Source organism: Copadichromis virginalis, linkage group LG18, assembly GCF_057382275.1.
Source record: "Copadichromis virginalis isolate Kocher_CV1m ecotype Utaka linkage group LG18, C_Virginalis_male_GT1.1, whole genome shotgun sequence".
Lineage (NCBI taxonomy): Eukaryota > Metazoa > Chordata > Actinopteri > Cichliformes > Cichlidae > Copadichromis > Copadichromis virginalis.
In genome coordinates, this window is record NC_140635.1 from 29,903,743 (window position 1) to 29,922,229 (window position 18,487).

General features: G+C 40.2%; 3 protein-coding genes across 5 annotated transcripts; 2 read left to right on the forward strand and 1 right to left on the reverse strand.

Annotated features, from left to right (window-relative positions):
• The first annotated feature begins 213 nt into the window (after window positions 1–213).
• Window positions 214–4,613, forward strand: dhrs1 (dehydrogenase/reductase (SDR family) member 1). Its single transcript, XM_085438566.1, has 9 exons — window positions 214–374; window positions 964–1,116; window positions 1,319–1,462; window positions 1,589–1,668; window positions 2,649–2,781; window positions 2,874–3,005; window positions 3,097–3,166; window positions 3,377–3,457; window positions 4,012–4,613. Exons 2-9 carry the CDS (start codon window positions 973–975, stop codon window positions 4,146–4,148), a joined length of 921 nt encoding a protein of 306 aa, XP_085294692.1. The 5' UTR covers window positions 214–374; window positions 964–972; the 3' UTR covers window positions 4,149–4,613.
• Window positions 4,614–5,910: 1,297 nt separating this feature from the next.
• On the forward strand, window positions 5,911–10,813 carry homeza (homeobox and leucine zipper encoding a). The gene is made up of 2 exons (XM_085438565.1): window positions 5,911–6,307; window positions 7,508–10,813. The coding sequence occupies exon 2, from the start codon at window positions 7,535–7,537 to the stop codon at window positions 9,485–9,487; it is 1,953 nt and encodes a 650-aa protein (XP_085294691.1). The 5' UTR covers window positions 5,911–6,307; window positions 7,508–7,534; the 3' UTR covers window positions 9,488–10,813.
• A 153-nt stretch (window positions 10,814–10,966) lies between these two features.
• On the reverse strand, window positions 10,967–17,789 carry LOC146688271 (uncharacterized). Of its 3 annotated transcripts, none has more exons than XM_085438568.1 (13): window positions 17,702–17,789; window positions 16,578–16,690; window positions 16,408–16,457; window positions 16,240–16,314; window positions 15,463–15,554; window positions 15,269–15,371; window positions 15,162–15,190; window positions 15,041–15,081; window positions 14,904–14,928; window positions 14,760–14,823; window positions 11,495–11,546; window positions 11,331–11,361; window positions 10,967–11,211 (listed from the first exon to the last, which is right to left on the reverse strand). In XM_085438568.1, exons 2-13 carry the CDS (start codon window positions 16,675–16,677, stop codon window positions 11,148–11,150), a joined length of 726 nt encoding a protein of 241 aa, XP_085294694.1. In that variant the 5' UTR covers window positions 16,678–16,690; window positions 17,702–17,789; the 3' UTR covers window positions 10,967–11,147. The 3 variants fall into 3 exon arrangements, with proteins under 3 accessions (XP_085294694.1, XP_085294693.1, XP_085294695.1); XM_085438567.1 differs by having other exon boundaries at window positions 15,463–15,569; window positions 17,702–17,788; XM_085438569.1 differs by lacking the exon at window positions 16,240–16,314 and having other exon boundaries at window positions 15,463–15,569; window positions 17,702–17,788.
• Window positions 17,790–18,487: the final 698 nt, after the last annotated feature.

An 18,487-nucleotide genomic window follows, 5' to 3' on the forward strand; every position in this document is an offset into this window, starting at 1 on the left:
AATATTGCACTCTCCTTGGCATATCAAAACACTAATATGACAAATATTTTACGTACTGTCCCGTCATATGTACTAAATATACTAAAGTAGTGCGCGGTGAGCGTATTCTGGGGAACCTGGACGATGCTATTCGAACGAAGGCGGAAGTTAGTACCAGTGAATCCTCTTGCATTCGTTTTTTCGTCTGTCATCTTCTCGCGATATTACAGTAGACTGACTCTGGTTATTGCAGAGTTGAGTCTCTACGGCAACATAAAAAAGCAGTGCCGACGAGCTGCGGTACTATCGCTCATACATTTCCTTGTCCTGTTGTTATTGAGACCTGACAAACCAGATCCTGCGCGTGCTGTGTTGGACGGTATCATTTTGTACAGGTGAGCGGCTTCGGTTTAATTATTATTATTATTATTATTATTATTATTATTATTATTATTATTTTTAACTATGTGCCCTGCTAAATAACTGCACAGGACTGACACTCATTATGATTTGAGATAGCGTGACAGCGAGCGCGTTACATATAATGTTAATGCACGTCAGTTAGAAGCGCTTTGACATCGTGTTGAACTTTCCTCTGGTAAAATCAACATCAGCTTCGTTGTTAGATTTTTATTGTGCTATCAGGGTAAAGTTCATGTAATCCTTGTGTAAATAGTCTTTTAACTTATTGCAGATATATCAGAGTGATTATCTATTATGATCATCAGTGTTGGTTGTAAACTTCTTATGCAAAATGCTGTGTAACACTGACTGGACCTAAAACACTCATGTAAGGAATGATGTCACTGCTCTTACTTCCAGATAAACTCTGGACAATGGTTCTATTATGCAATCATGTTGCAACGCCTTTTAAAGTTCCAGCTGACTTTTGATCACATGTAACCCTTCATGTTGGGTATTTTGCTCACATGGTGTAATGGATCTCACTGCTGATTGTATATGGTGTTATTACTGCTCCTCCAGACACTGAAGATGTCCCTGTCTGGCTGGGTATGCGTAGTAACTGGTGCCTCCCGGGGCATTGGCAGAGGAATAGCTCTACAGCTGTCTGAAGCAGGAGCCACAGTCTACATCACAGGACGCCAGGAGAAGACTCTGAAGCAAACTGCTGCACAGGTGGGCTTTTAACACTTGGAGTCTTCTAATAATTAGACAGGGAGGCATTTTTAAATGCAGCTTATTGTATCGTGGCTTTCATTTGTGATTAGTGGAGTAAGTTCTGAAGTAAAGCAGATCCTCCCCTCATGTCCCATATCAGTGTTGCAGCTAAAGTGTTGGCTCGTTCTACTATGTTATTATTTTTTCACTGTTGACACAGGTGACGGAAAGGGGTGGGAACTGTGTACCAGTTATCTGCGATTCCTCAAAGGAGACCGACATTCAAGGACTGTTTGAGCGAATTAGACAGGAACATAACGGCAGACTGGATATACTGGTTAATAATGCCTATTCTGGAGTACAGGTTGGATCACTAATGCTTTATCATTTCCTGGTAGAATTATTTCAGAAGCACCTAATATGGAGTAAATCTGCGTGAATGAAATGACATATGTGCTTTACTTTAACAAAACACGTGGTATTGTTTCAGGATATCTTTGAGAACATGGGTAAGAAGTTCTGGGAAACTGAGCCTTCTATTTGGGATTCCATCAACAACGCAGGCCTCAGGTACTGTGTGCTTGGGTGTTTAATCATGAGATAACTCACTCATTGTGAGCAAACGGCATCCTATCATGTAACAACTGGCCAATACACAGATGCTAGAAAAAAAAGTTATATATTAATATTATTAATAATATTTGCAGGTCATTAGATGAAATAAGTATTTGATCCTCAAACAAAACTTGAGTACTTGGTGGAGATATCCTCGTTGGCATGCACAGCAGTAGGATGTTTCTTGTAGGCAAACACCAGGTATACATGCATCTCAGGAGGGATTGTGGCCCACTTCTCTTTACACAAATGACTTCTGTTTGGCAACTCAGAGCTTCAGCTTAGAGATCTGGCGACTAGCTAAGCCACTACATGACCTTAATGAGCTTCTTATTTAGCCGCTCCTTTGTTGGCTTGGTGGTATTTGGATCATTGTCATGCTGGAAGACCCTTCATGACCCATCTCCAGTGTTCTGTCTGAGGGAAGGAGGTTCTCATTCAGGATTTTAAAGTCCACGGTCGTGTCCATTGGCCCCTCATTGCAGTGAAATTGTGTTGCATGTTTAGCAGAACAACAGCCTCAAAACATAATGTTTCCACCTCTGTGTTTTTGACCATTGGTCACCATCTCTTTGGGTCATATTCCTTATATTTCTTCCTCCAAACACAACGAGACCTTAAGTTTTGGTTTCATCTGACTACAGTACTTCCTCCAAGCTTTATTAGACTCATTAAGGGCCTGTTCATGTGCATTCTTGAGAAGGGCAGATTTCAATTCATTACAGCATAGTGTGTTACCATTGGTGTTCTTGGTGTCTTTTGAGATGATCCACTACATGATCCACTACCATACTGTTCAACTCTTTGGAAGTGAGCAAACTTACAAATTCAGCAGGAGATCACATGATGCACACAATCCAACCTAGAAATGTTTTGAAATAAAGTAAATGGTAGAAATATTATATGACTTACTTAAGTTTTTCGACATCTGGCAGGGGGCACTATTTTTTCTCAGTTTACGCAGCCCGGTTGATGGTGGCTCAAGGTCGGGGTTTGATAGTGACCATTTCTTCTTTTGGAGGGATGCGGTACCTCTTCAATGTGCCATATGGTGTTGGTAAAGCTGCTGTAAGTTGTCTTCTTGATCAAGTATAACATGTGTTACTGATATTACTTTCTGATTGTTTTAAAGGCCTTTATTTTTTGTGGTTTGTTCCCAGTGCGACAGACTGGCATCAGACATGGCTATCGAGCTACGCCGCAGAGGTGTAGCTTCTGTCAGCCTGTGGCCAGGAGCGGTAAAAACAGAACTGGTGTCTCAGTTGATACTGGCGAAAGAGTCACCGTCTAAGGTAGATTCCCTGTAATGAAAACTCCTTTTTCTGGTTGCTGCTTCAATTGTAAGCTAAACTTGTGTTTTTTGCTTTTTTTTCTCCCCAACAGTTTAAAAACGTTTTTGCTGATGGAGAAACCACAGAACTGAGCGGGAAGTGCATTGTTAACATGGCAAAAGGTACAACTTCAGAAATTGGTGCTCACCTCACAGTGAGACTGTTAAATAGACACCAACACCCCCCTGATGGACATTAAAATGTCTTTCTGGGAGTTATTGTTCCTAAGAAACAGATACCTTAAATGCTGAGGAATTCTCAAGAGTATTTTGAAAATGCTTTTTTAAGTGCACGCAAAGAAACCATATTTTGATTTCCTTTTTGGCCGACAGATAAAAATCTGATGTCACTGACTGGGAAAATACTCATGACTTCTGATCTGGCAAGACGCTATGGAATAAAAGATGTCGATGGTAAATTTGTGATTTCTTTTTTAAGATTTGAATATCTTAAACTTCACTACTTGGCGCTTAACAAATCTATTACGCAAGCTTTATGTCCCAGTTGCTCTAACATATCAGTACTGGTAATAAGCAAAATAATTTTGAATGTATGGTCAATCCACCAGTGTGCACAAGCTCTTTAATCGAAATTATATTTGTAATGCTAAAATATAATTATTGTTGTTGTCCATTAACTTTCAAGTGTACTGTTTTACAAAAATCAGAAAAAAATGTAAAGCACATTATTATTTTTTGATTAACAGGCCAAATTACAGTTATTTACTAACATCCTTAAACGGGAAAATTAGTTTTAGTGGTTGAATGTTATGCTTGATTCATTTCTCAGAGAAACCCAGTGTAGCGGCTCAAATTTGGGAATAAACACGTGAATTATTTTGTTATTTTCTTAATAGATACCATAATTTATTTGTTTTAAGCAAGTTTTAGACAGACTTTTAAATATTGGTGGTCTAATAAAGTTTATTAAGAACCGTACTCTGAACTTATTGTCTGCTTACCCACAGGGCGAAGTGTAGCTGATTACACTTCGATTAAATACCTCCTGTCCCAGGTCCCGTACCTGTCCTGGCTGTCGGTTGCCGTGCCCTCATTCGTACGTGTGCCACGCTTCGTGATGACCCTGGCATTCAGCCGGTTCTAAAGATTTCCTACATAAACTCTCTAATGGCAGTGTTGTCTACAGTCGCCATTTTGTTTACTAACAGTTGAAGGGTGACGAAAGACTTAAGATGAGCACTTTTTTTTAAAGGAATGTTTATCATTTTACATATGTGCACACACACAAACACACACCCCTGTGTAAGTACTTAATGACTGTGATTCTGTGGTGGTGGAGGTAAATGAAGTAAACACAAAGGATGTCCCTGTATAATTTTCCTCAGATGAAGACACAATGTGAAAACCTGAATGTCTTATTATAACTACATATTATGGTTTTCTTATATATTACGAAGCTACGAATGATATTTCAGAAACACAAGTGTATTTTGCACTTATTTTTGCATTTTATAAAAACTGTATTACGTATTCTGGACACACAGTACTGCTAATACTGCACCTGGCTGGCTAAATAACAACCAGTTAAATAAATGAGTGCTAACCTGTTGCTGTTTATTTGTTTTGTTTTGTTTTTTCAAAATATCAAAATTGAAAATTGAAGATTTTTTATTTGCAGACATTTAAAAGAATGAAGGCTTAAGTTATCTTGGCTTTACTTGTCCGATCTAGCAGTTATGCCCATCTTTTATAATATTCATGCTTCCAGGTCTGACAAGTGAAGCCAATGTGGAAATGCCTTTCTTTCTAATAACCAAGAGGGGGCAACTGTTACATGTAGAAAAACAAGACCTCCTGTGATATTCTATGGTAATACAGCCATTATTTCCCTTGCTCTGTGCCTATGTCAACACTCTCATGGTCCCCAGTAGAATCACAGAGCAGGACAAGCTAGTTTTTAAAATGTGATTGACTCGTCATTAGCCAAAGAACAAACAATCTCCCTAAATTTCACAGTCAGATCCATCCTGTGCTCATGATGCCTAGAAATGCACAGCTTGAGATTTCACAGCAGGACTTCCCTAAGCAAGGACTGATACCACAGAGCTGTGTACTTCCAACTTGTCTGCAGTTGCAAGTATCACAAAGATGGTTTTGAGAATGTTGAACAGTGTTTCTGTGAATTTCATCTGTGGACAGACTTTATTAACACAACAGTGTTACAAGGTGAAGTCACAAAACATGAGAGGTGTGAAACGTGACAGCTGTTCAGAGATAAGTGTAGACCATGAACTCAAGAACTTCAAACACGTGTACACCAGTAAGATAAACCCTTACTTCTGTTGTTAGTTTGCGAGTTCACACAGAGCCACTTTAAAAATATATATACCGAAATCAAGTCTGTGCAATGCGAGTTGTTGTGTTTACTAAATATTAAATATTCAGTGAACTGTTCTACTTCATTTCTCTGTGTTTCGTTAACTTGTAAACCCACAGATGGCCAAAGGTAAGGATCCTAAATAGTTTGTAAAACCAGGATCAAAGAGCCGGTTCCTAACGGGAGTTCCTGGAAGAGAAAACAAACAAAAAAAGATGCTGACGAGAAGTACTCCAAGTCAGGCGGGGAGAGTTGATGGATGACCAAATGATCAAATTTACCAACATGACTGTAGTCGGAAATCACATCAAATTTTTGTCGGCCGCTTAGGACAGCGGGAGGGCGGAGGGGAGCTCTGATGGGTGGTTGACGTGAAACTGTTTAGCCTACTGTTAGTGATATATTATACAGGCGTTTCCTCCCTCCAATCCAAGGCCTGCTTTTCATGGACTGGCACACCCACACCCCGCCGTCACTGTTGGAGAGTCAGTTGGGCCTTCTGGTCTTCCTGGTCCTCAGCTCCGCCTCGCCTCGATCTGGCCGGACAGGGGAACCACTTCACAGTTAAAGAACAAAAGCAACAACGGGAGGACCGAGTGGCACGAAATAACGGCGGCTCGGATTGAGAGTCTCACGGATTGGAGCTTTGTGCCGTCTTCGGCAGGAATTAGCCGACGACTGAACTCCTAGAAAACGCGACAAACTTGGTCGCCTCGGATCTTTGTATCCTGACCGTAATCCGTCGAGGTGCTTGATAAATAAGACAAGGGTCAAACAAACGGACGGACGGTATCGTTTCCCAGCTCTGCCTTTAAACTTCGGCCATATAAAGCGAGGTGCCAGGGGGGAAACCTGATTTTCTTCGCTTTTCCTTTCGCTCAAACGGACCTCGGGAATAAAAAAAAGGGCTTGTTTGGCATTTTTTGGTAAGTTTATTTTTATGTTTCACTGAAGCGTGTCTGACGACGAAGTGCGCCTGTGCAGTGTGAAGCGTTTTAGTTAGTACGCCATAAAGAGGGGGGGAGACGCTGGACTGCTATTGTAGCTGACACGGTCAACATTTTTGAACTTTTGGAGCTTTTTCTTCCGCGAAAACAAAAACATGGTGTCTAAACTCCCAACGGTTTAGCGGGTAGGGGGATGAGTAAGACATGAAATATATATTTAAAAAAAAAAAAAAAAAGATTGTGGGGGTCGCCACATGATCTCATCCCCGTGGGTTTAGTCTACCACCAATGAGTAATTCAGTGATTTCATAATTGTTAGCTAATGTTTGTGTTACACTTCAGCATTTCTTTTGTGGTTCAGGCGACCTAATCGCCGGCAGTGGCTTAACCTCGCAACTAAATGCGCAACTATTGCTCTTCCAAATAAAGATTAGAGCCTTCCAAATTAAGAGTAGCCTTCATATTATGAAACTGTACGTTGTGAGGTGTCTCCACCCCTGATTGATATAATTGAATAAAGACTGCAGTGGGACAAAATGTCAAACAGTGGTCTAGCACTTATACTGAATCACTCTTTCATGTATGTAATAGAAGCTTTTGTGAATAGTTGGAAGCAACACCTGTTGCTTAAAAGCAATTTGATAATAATGGTATTAATCACCTTAGAACTACTTTAACTAGGAATATTTGATTGTTAATAGTGTGTCTGGACTTAGACTCGAGTACGACGATGCAAATGTTTTGGTGGCTGCCTTTGTGAAGAGGCTACACTTATCTCTTCGAACTGAGAACTTGGAAGTGGAACAAAGCCTGAGTGGGAAGGGGCGAGAAAGCAGACTGTGATGGATTGCTCATTCTGCCCCCACCCTTTGCAGCCAGTCCCCCCACTCATACAAAACAAAAGTCAGCCATCACACTCTGGGGGAGGGGAGACCCAGTCTGGATAGAGTGTACCACTAGTTTCATTGAGAGTTCAGAATAAGGAGAGCAGGGTGGGGGTGGCAGCTGTCCCATAATTGACTTTGAGAATGAATGAGAACATGGCGATCTTAAAACATCTGAGTCTGTACTCTTGAGAGGACGTAGGCCTTCCTTTTGCGATAATCTTGTCTTTAGTTTAAACAGTTTGGCAGCTGGGAAAAGCACAATACTAAATTATGGTTTCTGATTCGTTTCTAGGTGAAAGCACACATTTTGATAGCCCAGATGGCTACATACACTGAACATAACGGCAGACATGGACTACCTTTGGACATGAAGGAGATGCTAGAAGAAAAAGTAAAGACAGAATGTGAAGAAAACCTTGAATCCAAATGCTCATCCAAGGATTTGCGTGACTCTCCCTGCTCAGCTGAAAGCAACACAAGTGGGGTGGCTAGTTTCACCACCAACCACAACTCTGTTGTGTGCCTGCCTCTAGTGTCAGAGGGACTGAAACTGGTATGGACACAGTCTGATCAGACCCGTGAACTCGACACCATCCCAGAGCTGGTCAAAGCCTTCAACTTATTTCCCTACCCGTCGTCTCGGGAGGTTAGCGCTCTAGCCCGGGTCTGTGCCTTGCCACTGGACAAAGTTAAAGTGTGGTTTATGGTGCAGAGAATTAAATATGGAATTAGCTGGTCCTCGGAAGAAATTGAGGAGACACGGCGAAAGCTGGCAGTGCCGGAGCTTTGTGATGACTCAATTGAAACAAATGAGGAAGACAAAATGAAAAACAACACAAGTTATGAGGAATTGATAATTGAAGACAAGGATAGTGAAGAAGAGGAGAGTGCTCTTTCTAACTACCCACCTCAGACAAACGGCCCAAAGTGTGAGTCACTAGATTCATACAAGCCAGCCAAATCCAGCACACCGTGTTTCAGCTCAACCCTCCCACCGCCTCAGGATTCGTACTTCTACCACCCACCAGCAGACACGCCAGCAGCCGATGTTTCCTTTGACCTTTCAGACTCTTCTCCACGACAGCACCGCCATGGACGCTACAAAAAGTCTAAAGCTCAGCTTGCTGCCCTTCGCAAAAGTTTTCTAAGAGAGAACTGGCCTGCAGAGGCAGAGCTTAGACGCTTGCAGGAAGAAACGGGGCTGAGCCGTAACGACATTCGTAAATGGTTCAGTGACAGTCGTTACCAGCTGCGCGTCGGTCGAGGAAGCCTGGCAGCAGCCCAGAACTTTTCTCAGCAAGCTGCTGTGGGAAGTAAACATGATCAACAGTCTCAGCCTCTTCCACTTATTACTCAAAAGTCTCGTCAGCTGAATGGGGCGAAAGGCCATGAGCCAGCACGTAGCAATGGGATTAGAAATTCACACTTCTTCCAGACCTTTTTGTCAAATAGCCTGGAGGCATTTGGGGAAAGGGTTCTTGAGGCACAAGGGCACGATGTTATTGAGGATCTTTCAGGGGAAGGAGACACTTTCAAAGATGAGGAACAGTGTGATGAACGACCCTTACAGTTGACAAAGACTTGCAAGATTGAGCCAGATGTTCCCCTGGAACCATTAAGTATATCCAAATACTCTCCTTATTCTTCCCCCTCAGACAGCCCACCATTGTCTGTCTCACCTAACAAACCATTTTCAAATAAAATCACCACATCAAAGAAGCTAGGCCAGTCAGCCAAAACCAGTCCCTCCACATCTACATCCCCTGCCCTCACTCCTGCTGGGCGACCAAGAAAGACCAAGGAGCAGTTGGATGTGTTAAAGCAGCATTTCTTGCGTTGCCAATGGCCTAAGAGTGAAGACTACACTGAACTTGTTAAGCTTACTGGTTTGCCACGGGCAGATGTTATTCAGTGGTTTGGGGACACACGCTATGCTGTCAAAAATGGCCAGCTGCGCTGGGTAAAGGGGGTCCGTGATCAGTTCTTGGCAGAGCTGGCTTCCCAGCAAAGCAGCTGCGGTTTAACAAACGGAAGTGGAACATCCTCTCGGCCCGGGGGTAGCCGTAAACGAAAATCTCAAGCAAATGGAAGGAGTGCAGATTCCCCAGATATCCAGCCGTTGGTTAACTATTACCTTTCAAATGGCACACTACATGAAAAAGACCTTGATTCTCTATGCAAGAAATCGAGAATGAGCTACCAGCAGGTGCGGGATTGGTTTGCAGCTCAGGACGTTGGGGAAACTGAGCAGGAATCTATTGTTGTTACTTAATAACATTTCTACAAGTTGAGGTGCTCTTCAAATAATTTGCACCATGAAGCATAAATATTACTTTGGTTAATATTGCTTTAACTGAGCAGGTTTGTAACATTCAGTCTTCCCACTACAAGCCCAAAGTGAGGTTTGTGTTTTATATGTGCTGCATTCCCTGCTTTCCCTAATATATTTGGACTTGAAATACCATTGTGCTGCCTACATTACTGTAAATAGCGCAGCAACTTGTACACTGGTTTGCTTTATTTTTTGAGCTTATTATTTTTGATTAGATATCACTACAGAATTTCTAGTATATTATGTAGTTTTATAATTTAAATTGGTTGTACATTTGGTACCTGACTGTAGCAAACAACCTACTGCTCCATAAAATGTCTACATTGACAAATTTGTTGACTGATCACTGTGTGTAACCATTCCTTTATAGCCAACAAGTCCTCATCATGAAAAGCACACTGGACATGTACACTTTAAATTGATGTCTTGCACTTTGGTTTATGATCCTGCTGCCGTTATGTTAATTAAATCCAATTATTTCACAGAACATAAATTCCTAATTGTACAGTGTTGTTCTTGATACTTTTAAACTCCTCACTTTTCTTTTTAAGTTACAGAAAATACAGCTAAATTTAATAGCTACAGCGTATTTTTGAAACACATTCCTCAATATCCATTTAGTCTCTCTGCTGTAATTCTTAGTAAATAAATAGCTTGCATACAAGTGCACCTTTGTGACAGTAACAGTCAACAGTACTAAGAAGCAGCAGACACATCAATGGCATACAAACACCAACCCACTCATTGATTCAGTTTTGGGTTTTTTTTGTTTTTTTCTTTGGTTCCCCCCCCCCACCCCTATTCTGTCTTAGTAGTTAACTTTCAGGTTTATAATATAGACAAAAACAGTACTGTGTAATCCAAAGAAGTTTTGTTTTTCAGATAACATTATGATTCATAACCCAAGCATTATCAAATTGTCTTATCAGTTTATGTATTTATTAGTTATTTCCTTCATGGCTGTGTTTGAGAGATGAAAAATGTTTTAGTTGACATACCAAGAATGAAGTGGGCTTTAAACAGAGTCCGTTTAGTTTCTTAGAAATGCCTGGACAAAGGCTGGAAATGTTACGAAGCAGTGTGCATCACTTTGTTTTGTCATCCTGTTAGTCAGGAAAAAGCTAATGTGTCATACTTTGGGGAAATGTTCATAACATGTAGTGTCCTCCTTGGTTGATGTTCTCTTTTTTTTTTTTTCCCCCCCTTGTTGGAAAACTTCTTATTTGCACATTTGTGTCACTGGAAACCAGTAAAGCATTGACCTTTATAACTGTGTGCAAAGTTTTTTGTTGTTGTTGTTCAATGTACTCTATGAATATATCTGACTATTTATTTTTAATCCATGTTAAGTTTTGTTGTGAGTGTGAACCACGTGAAATTAATGCATCAGCAGTGTACTTGCAGAAAGATTACGATGACTCCAACTAAGTTGTCAGTTTAATTCCTTAACAGAACAACATAGTAATATCAACTTCCATTAAAAGTAAAACAATTTATACATGCCTTTTTGTTATCAGGGCAAAACCACACAACAATTTCATAGTCCTAATGCACAAATCTCAACTAATGAACGCATCCAGGGGTGTAAATAGACATTTAATCAGTGCCTAGGTGACTGAACTGATAATCCACTTATGAACTGTAAAAGACCAGGAGTCTGGGTTCTGGGGATGAAAATGAACTGACTCAGTAACGTGAAAATATCAAAAGCTTTTATAAATCTGTTACAATGTTTGATAAAAGTTAGAATTTGTAAGTAGCTGCCAGGTAACTTTTCCCTCACCTGGTAGGTGTGCTTAATGATGTAGGTGTTCCTTTTTAAAACAAAGAGAAAGATTTTGATTGGGGATTGGAGGCGCACAGTATCCAATTTGATACAGCACATTTTCCAGTTTGATCACAGCATCCATGGCAGAGCTAAAAGAGTGTGTTTGCAGCCACACTTACTGTATTCATGAAGAGAACTATGGCTGGAAACTGAAGCAGCTGATCCAGGAGTCTGACAAAACACAAGCACAAGAAAGTTTCCTTTGGTTTTTAATTTTGTAACTTCAACATTCTAAATGGAACCTTCAGTAGTTTTAATAGCAAAATACTTGATGTACTTGTTAAAGCTGATTTTTGGTAATGAGTGAAAAAAACTTTCAGGTTTTATATCTCATGGAAGCTCGTTTTTTATCATGGAGGTACCATGAAGGAAAACACCATTCCCTTATTTTATCAGCAACTCAGCCACTTCAACAATTGCGTACAGGTCCATAGACAGACTTATATGTTTACAGGTTTAGTCTAATCTTTAGTAATTTCAAACACATAATCCCCCCCCCCCCCAAAAAAAAAACAAACAAACAAACCCCAAAACAATTCAACAACAAACAAACAAGCAAAAACATTTAGATCATTAAGTGTGACTGCCTGGTTTATAGTCGGCTGTGGGCACAGACAGCTGGAGAAACGACAGCCGATTAGACATTCCTGCTTTACATCTGGGCACATGTGTGCCTGGTGCATAGTAATGTAAATTCTCCACAGATGAGTCTCCACAGACACAGAAACCCCCCTCAAAAAACAGACAGGCATGTGGACCCTCGTGCTTACTGTATGTCACAGACACCTAAGCGTCCTTGGACTCAGGGACACAGAAAGTAGAAAACCCGCTTTTAAGCTGTGCCTTTTAGCTTCATAGTTCAACTAACCCTTCCAGGCAGCTCTTATTTGTGTGGTGACAGTAGATGAGACGACACATTAGGTTTATTAACAGTTGTAGCTCAAATCCGTGATGTTTAAACCAAGGAAGGGGGTTAATTTAAGCCCAGCTGGGCTTGAAATACACTTGTGTAAACCCTAAAGATGACGTTGATGATGAAGATGTAAGTTTATGCCTTGAGAACAGAAACTGCTGCTTGGCAGTTAAAGCTGGAGCCTGAAAATGCTCACAAAGCTGACTGCATTCAACATTATTTACGAAACAGATGAGAACAAATTATTAGCTCTCCTATGAAATTTAACCTACTAGGACCTGGCATCCACATATATAGACATCACATTTTGGGGTGTCTAGACCAGTGGTTCTCAAACTTTTCACAGTGAGTACCACTTCATAAAATATATGGCTCTTGAAGTACCACCCTTACGGCCGAAATTGAAGTACAGTAGTATAGGCCTATTTAACACCACATACAGTTTACACAAGACAATTTTATTTCTTATATGAATGTTATTTATTTTAACTGTCATAAACAGGATGTGACGAGTGATAATAATAACAACTGTACTGTATTAAAACATTCACAGCAGGTGGGATGTCCAATCTTTAAGTGAAGACCTGATGAAACCTGCTTCCGGGTCCAAACTACTCTTCATTTATTATGTCTGCTGTGTTTTTAACATGTTTTAATGCTTTGTATCTTGTTCTATTTAATCTGAACAAGCCCATAAAAAAAGTTATCACTGTTGGCCTCTCTCAGTTTTTATCATCACTATTCATTTTAAAGCTCAGTTTTAAAAAACCTTACGATGTAACAACAGCCCAGCCCATTCAGCAGTATATTAATGACTAGCCTTATATTGCAGTTGTTCTCCTGTCTGAAGTTTGGTCCATTTACTGGAGTTCATCCTCCAGTATTACTGTGTTTATATTATGCTAACCATAGCGGTGTAGCCCACACATCATTATATACCAGCTAGCCCAACTTCAGTAACCTTACAAACACCACTGCTGTTTAGTTTTCTGTCTTCATTTATGTCGGAAGTGATAGCAGAGCTGTATGTCTTAATTTTTGCTGTGGCGGTTAAGCTGCTGAACCTCCTTCGTGGTTCGTGCACGTCAAAGCTCACTTTGCTCTTCGTGGCGTTTCAGCCGACGACACGAAATAGCATCATGTGGTGGCCTCGCTGTCTACCCGCTGTGTGATGACCCTCCTCCAGGATCCGCCCACCCAAGCGAAATACACCGCTCTCAAGGCTCTTCTGGCTCCGGCTCCCAGAAGAGCCTCGGGAACTTTCGTGTCGTCTTTGCATACCTCTACAATGGTATATTATTTAATCTTTAAAAAACTGGGAGATTTCCCACATACCAACAGAGAGAGCCCAAGTACCACTAGTGGTACGCGTACCACAGTTTGAGAACCACTGGTCTAGACCACAATACTAAATTTTGCTCTACAAGGGCCTGATATCCACTTACAAGGACATTATACTGCCACTGTTCTATTGAAATTTAAAACGAATGTCCTCTTATCATTTTTATCAGAAACGACATCAGGTAAAAAGACAATTCTTTATTTTTACATTCATCAGGTGCCAATCAGCCCAAATCGGAAAGAGATATTAAAAATGCATGCCATGAAAGAGTTTGGGTCTTAGGAGCTTAAAGTAACTTTTTCTGAGAATCCTTTTTAAAGGCTTGAAACTTTCCTTTTTGATAGTTTATAGTAAGGGCTGGATTAGGTGACCCAGAATCCTCCCTTCGTTATGCTGCACTGGTGGGCTTCCCATGATGGGCTGAGTGTTTCTTCGTCACTCACCTTTCCCCCTCACTATGTGTTTGCACACCACTCTGCATTTAATTATTAGTCATTATTCCTCTCTGGCTCTCTTCCACAGCGCAATTTTTGCCCCGTCCTTCTCCCCTTATTTCCAATCAGTCGCGGCATATAAAGTGCCTCAAGGTGACTTTTGTGATTTGGTACCATATAAATAAAATACAATTTATCTGAGTAACTGACTATTAGCTATTATAAGGAGAGGTAATAATGCTGATCTGGTAGTTTTTGGTGTCTGTGATGTAATTGTGTTTCTGTGTGCAAAGTAAAATAATGTAGGGATCCTAAATAAAATTAGAAAGTTTGAATAAGCTGTGATAGAAATGCATTTCTTTGTTTAACAGCACTTGGGAAATTATTTTTAAAAAATTGTCAATTTTCATAGGAGAGCAAATAATTATAAAATAATAAATATAATATAATAATAGTTGTATTATATAGGTTTATTATTATTATAATATAATCATAGTTGTCAAACTCAATCTAATACTTTTTACCTTACAGTTATTTTTTAAGACAAACATGTCTTGATATATTTTCACTTTTGATCTGTATTTCCTTCACAAGTGCACTGCGAGCACACATTTATATGAAATTTTAGTCTGATATATTTGGTCATTAAATTTAGGTTCAATAAAATAATACACTGGGTAAAACTGGAGACTTACATTGAGGGAGAGACTAGGACCTCTGTGCATGTTCCACCTCTGGGACTCTGCTGAGCCTATATGACTGACACACATATATCATATTTGAACAGTCACATGATACAAAGAAAGAAATCAACTACAACATGACAATAAGATGCTTACCTCGTGGTTCTTGAACGAGGCGTAACTAGAAAAAAAAGAAAAACACAAGCTCAACATGAACATGAACCAGAAACGATTAAACTAAGCATCAGCGGTTAAACTGTAACACTTCAATCAACACAAATCACTGGGGTTACCTGGGGAGGTGACAGCCACAGGGAGGGACATCCTCTGAGTTCTGTAAATGAATGGGTTATTACTGCTTCATTTAAAAACTACAAATGAAGTGAACATGTTAAAATGAAAAAGAACTTTTACCCTTCAGTTTGAAATTGTCCTGGAGAGAGCTGCAGAGCAGAAGAAGATTCATTCAGATGAATCTTTTTGGTACTCTTGTTTTAAAAATTAGGCTTTTGAAGACTTACCCTCCATTGTGAAAGTGGCTTTTTAAATTCCATAGTTTCTTTCTTCACCTCTAAAAGCTGCTTTTTTAAGTCAGCATTCTCTCTTTGCAGGTCTGAGAGTTGCCTTGAAATAACAGAAGAAGAAGAAAATCACTGCAGTTGGATGGTTTTATTTACACTGCCACAGAGGAAATAATAGCAGACATTAAAATCACCTGTAACTCTGCTCGGTGACTTCTTTAAGGCGTCTTTCCAATTCAGCAGACTTGTGCTTGAATTGTGCCATGACTCTCTCCATCTGCATCTGCTGAAAGATGACAATCTGGGAACATGAAGACATTGTTACTAAATGATAATTCTGTGAAAAATGAACAAATCAAGTTTGACTAGTGGGTAATAGCTCCGAGTTTCCCAAATAATCATAGCAGAGAGATGCATTTCATTTTTCAATCTGTAGCTAATGACATACCAAGTTAATAGTAATTGACTGCATACACAGGTATTTAACAACCCGCTATAACAATTAAAAGGCACAGAGGCAATGGGGCTTGAAGTGGCACGATCTGATATCGTCGTGTTGGTGTTGTTCCCACATCATCATAATAAATGTTGTTCCAGGTTCAACATTGCAAGTGACCAATCACATTGTTGTGACGTAATACTTTTGCGGGTTTGGAAAAAACACTGTAAATAAAAATCTACATAACTTGCGAGAAACCGCCTCTGTCCGCCGATCCAGCAATTTGAATTCTTTGCATTTCAGGATGCTGTTCTTTAATAAACGGTAAGCATTATACATATTGTCCTTGCAACATTGGAATTTCATAAATGAATGAATGGCTTGGCTTGCAAAAGTATTACGTCACAACAATGTGATTGGTCACTTGCAATGTTGAACCTGAAACAACATTTATTATGATGATGTGGGAACAACACCAACACGACAATATCAGATCATCCCTTGAAGTGCATGCTGCCTGGCAGGGACAGACCTGACACATGTGCTCTAGCCGTGATTGGATGAGCTTCACTGGGTCGTTGAAAAACATTTTTTCCTGCGGCTTCATCTGAAGCAGAAATACATCCACATGACAAAGAATGTTGGATGTCTGAATTAAAGTCAAACAGTAAGCTGCTCTGATTACGTCAGACTCACCAACCTCATTGATAGCCAGATAGCTGCAGCTGGCCCCACATACAGTGCACGGATCTAAAGCAGATGGGGGGGGGGGGGTTTAGCAGCCTCAAACTTTGAGTTGCACTGCATCACAGTGGAGACATACTCATGAGGAAGTCTAGTTACAGCTCAGAAGCAAATGAACTCTCTCACTTGATTTAACGCATGCTTCACAGAAAATGTGGCCACAGCTGGACGCGGCAAACGTGGATCCTCTTCTTTTGAAGCACTGGTTACAGTGGAACCAGACCATTTTTGTGTGTTTCCTAAACACACACATGCACACAAAACAATCAAACAGACACAAGGTTATTGCCCAGTTTACTGCAGAAGAACTGGCCCTTATTTACCTCCCCTTCTTTTTGAGCCAGAATAAACTGTTGCACACGCACCTGTCTTTAATAGTTTCATGGGACTCTTAAAAAAACAGCTGCGATCTTATTATCTGCAAGACCCCCATCAGTGCAAAATTTTATACCACACTCTTTTTGTACAGCTTTTTTTTTCCCGTCCTCATATTACACACTGGTAGCTGCAGGTAGTCCAACTTAGAAACAGAACTTATGTGTTGTCTTGCACACAACTCAAAACTACTCACATGAAATAATTACATAAAAGCCAAACCAGAGTTCAAAGGTAGGAAGGATAAAAGGTGATGGAAAAGGAGTAGCATGAGAAGAGGAAGCCCAAGAATAGTAATTTCAGATGAAACATGTCCAACTGTGGTAGAGCATGTTTTTCTTCTGGGAGTGGTTGGTTAACAAAACATTTTGAGGGGATTTTTTATTTCCTTCTGTGTATGCTTTAACGTCATTCCTGCGTGTACAGTGGAATCTTTTTTTTTTTTAAACTTTATTAATCAAAATACTCAGTCTGCAGAGGCTTTCACGAGAGACGTCAGGATTTTATTCGAGCTTAACAATGCATATTTCAGTCTTTATATTAACTTATCAATTTGTATCCCTTCATTTAAAAAAAAATACTGAACAGAAGTAATTTAAAAATATATTCTCAATGAATCCCTCTCAGTTTCCTCAATTACTCACTACAAAGGTGACTCTGACATTAAGCTAAAAAAAATGGCTTTACTCACTGAAAACTAAGTTAAACTCAAACTGTCACAAAGTATTAGCTTGCTAGCTAATTAGCTTAAGTTGTAGAAAACGGCGCTCAATCAGCCAAACAACTGGAAACACTGGACACTGGCAAAACACTAAAAAGAAAGGACCCTCATATTGGCTTCCTTTTTTTTTTTTTAGGTGTCTTTCTAACCTTACCTGCTACACGGAGCCGCTGCTTTGACACAGGAGCAGTTAGCTCAGCAGTCCCCGCCTCGGGAACCCGGTCTGTGTTGTGATTGGCTAATGAATGGTGACGTACGTGAAGTCTGTATTACGTACACTTTCTCTTAAAACCAAGATCCGAAGTGGAAACGTTTAGAATAAGACCGTGCTAGGATTTACTATACACAAGTTCTGCTTCTCAAACAGCAGTCAAGGATATCATGCCTACCATCTCCAGTTTAATCACTGTTTGGCTATAAATATTCGGAAGAATTTCCTGTCCGATTAACATAAGACGTGAGGAACACGAGGACGCTGTGAAGCTTGTAAGTGCGCTCTGTTCCTAGGAATCTCTCTAGAAATACACTGCTCAAAAAATAACGGGAACACAAAAATAAGACATCCTAGATCTGAATAAATGAAATATTCTTATTAAATACTTTGTTCTTTACACCGTTGAATATGCTGACAACAAAATCACAAAAATTTTCAATGGAAATCATATTTAGCAACCCATGGAGGTTTGGATTTGGAGTCACACTCAGTATGAAAGTGGAAAAACACACTACAGGCTGATGCAACTTTAATGTAATGTCCTTAAAACAAGTCAAAATGAGGCTCAGTGCGTGTGGCCTCCACTTGCCTGTATGACCTCCCTACATCGCTTGGGCATGCTCCTGATGAGCTGGCAGATGATCTCCTGAGGAATTCCCCAGACCTGGGCTAAAGTTCCTGCCAACTCATGGACAGTCTGTGGTGCAACGTCGCGTTGGTGGATGG

Excerpts from the sequence above, each read along its gene's own strand:
- dhrs1 (XM_085438566.1), top strand. The coding sequence starts at position 973 with ATGTCCCTGTCTGGCTGGGTATGCGTAGTAACTGGTGCCTCCCGGGGC. Across the intron at positions 1,117-1,318 it reads TGAAGCAAACTGCTGCACAG|GTGACGGAAAGGGGTGGGAA; the intron begins GTGGGCTTTTAA and ends CTGTTGACACAG. Across the intron at positions 2,782-2,873 it reads ATGGTGTTGGTAAAGCTGCT|TGCGACAGACTGGCATCAGA; the intron begins GTAAGTTGTCTT and ends GTTTGTTCCCAG.
- homeza (XM_085438565.1), top strand. The coding sequence starts at position 7,535 with ATGGCTACATACACTGAACATAACGGCAGACATGGACTACCTTTGGAC.
- LOC146688271 (XM_085438567.1), bottom strand. The coding sequence starts at position 16,677 with ATGGTCTGGTTCCACTGTAACCAGTGCTTCAAAAGAAGAGGATCCACG. Across the intron at positions 16,315-16,407 it reads GCTATCTGGCTATCAATGAG|ATGAAGCCGCAGGAAAAAAT; the intron begins GTTGGTGAGTCT and ends TTTCTGCTTCAG. Across the intron at positions 15,082-15,161 it reads GGACAATTTCAAACTGAAGG|AACTCAGAGGATGTCCCTCC; the intron begins GTAAAAGTTCTT and ends ATTCATTTACAG.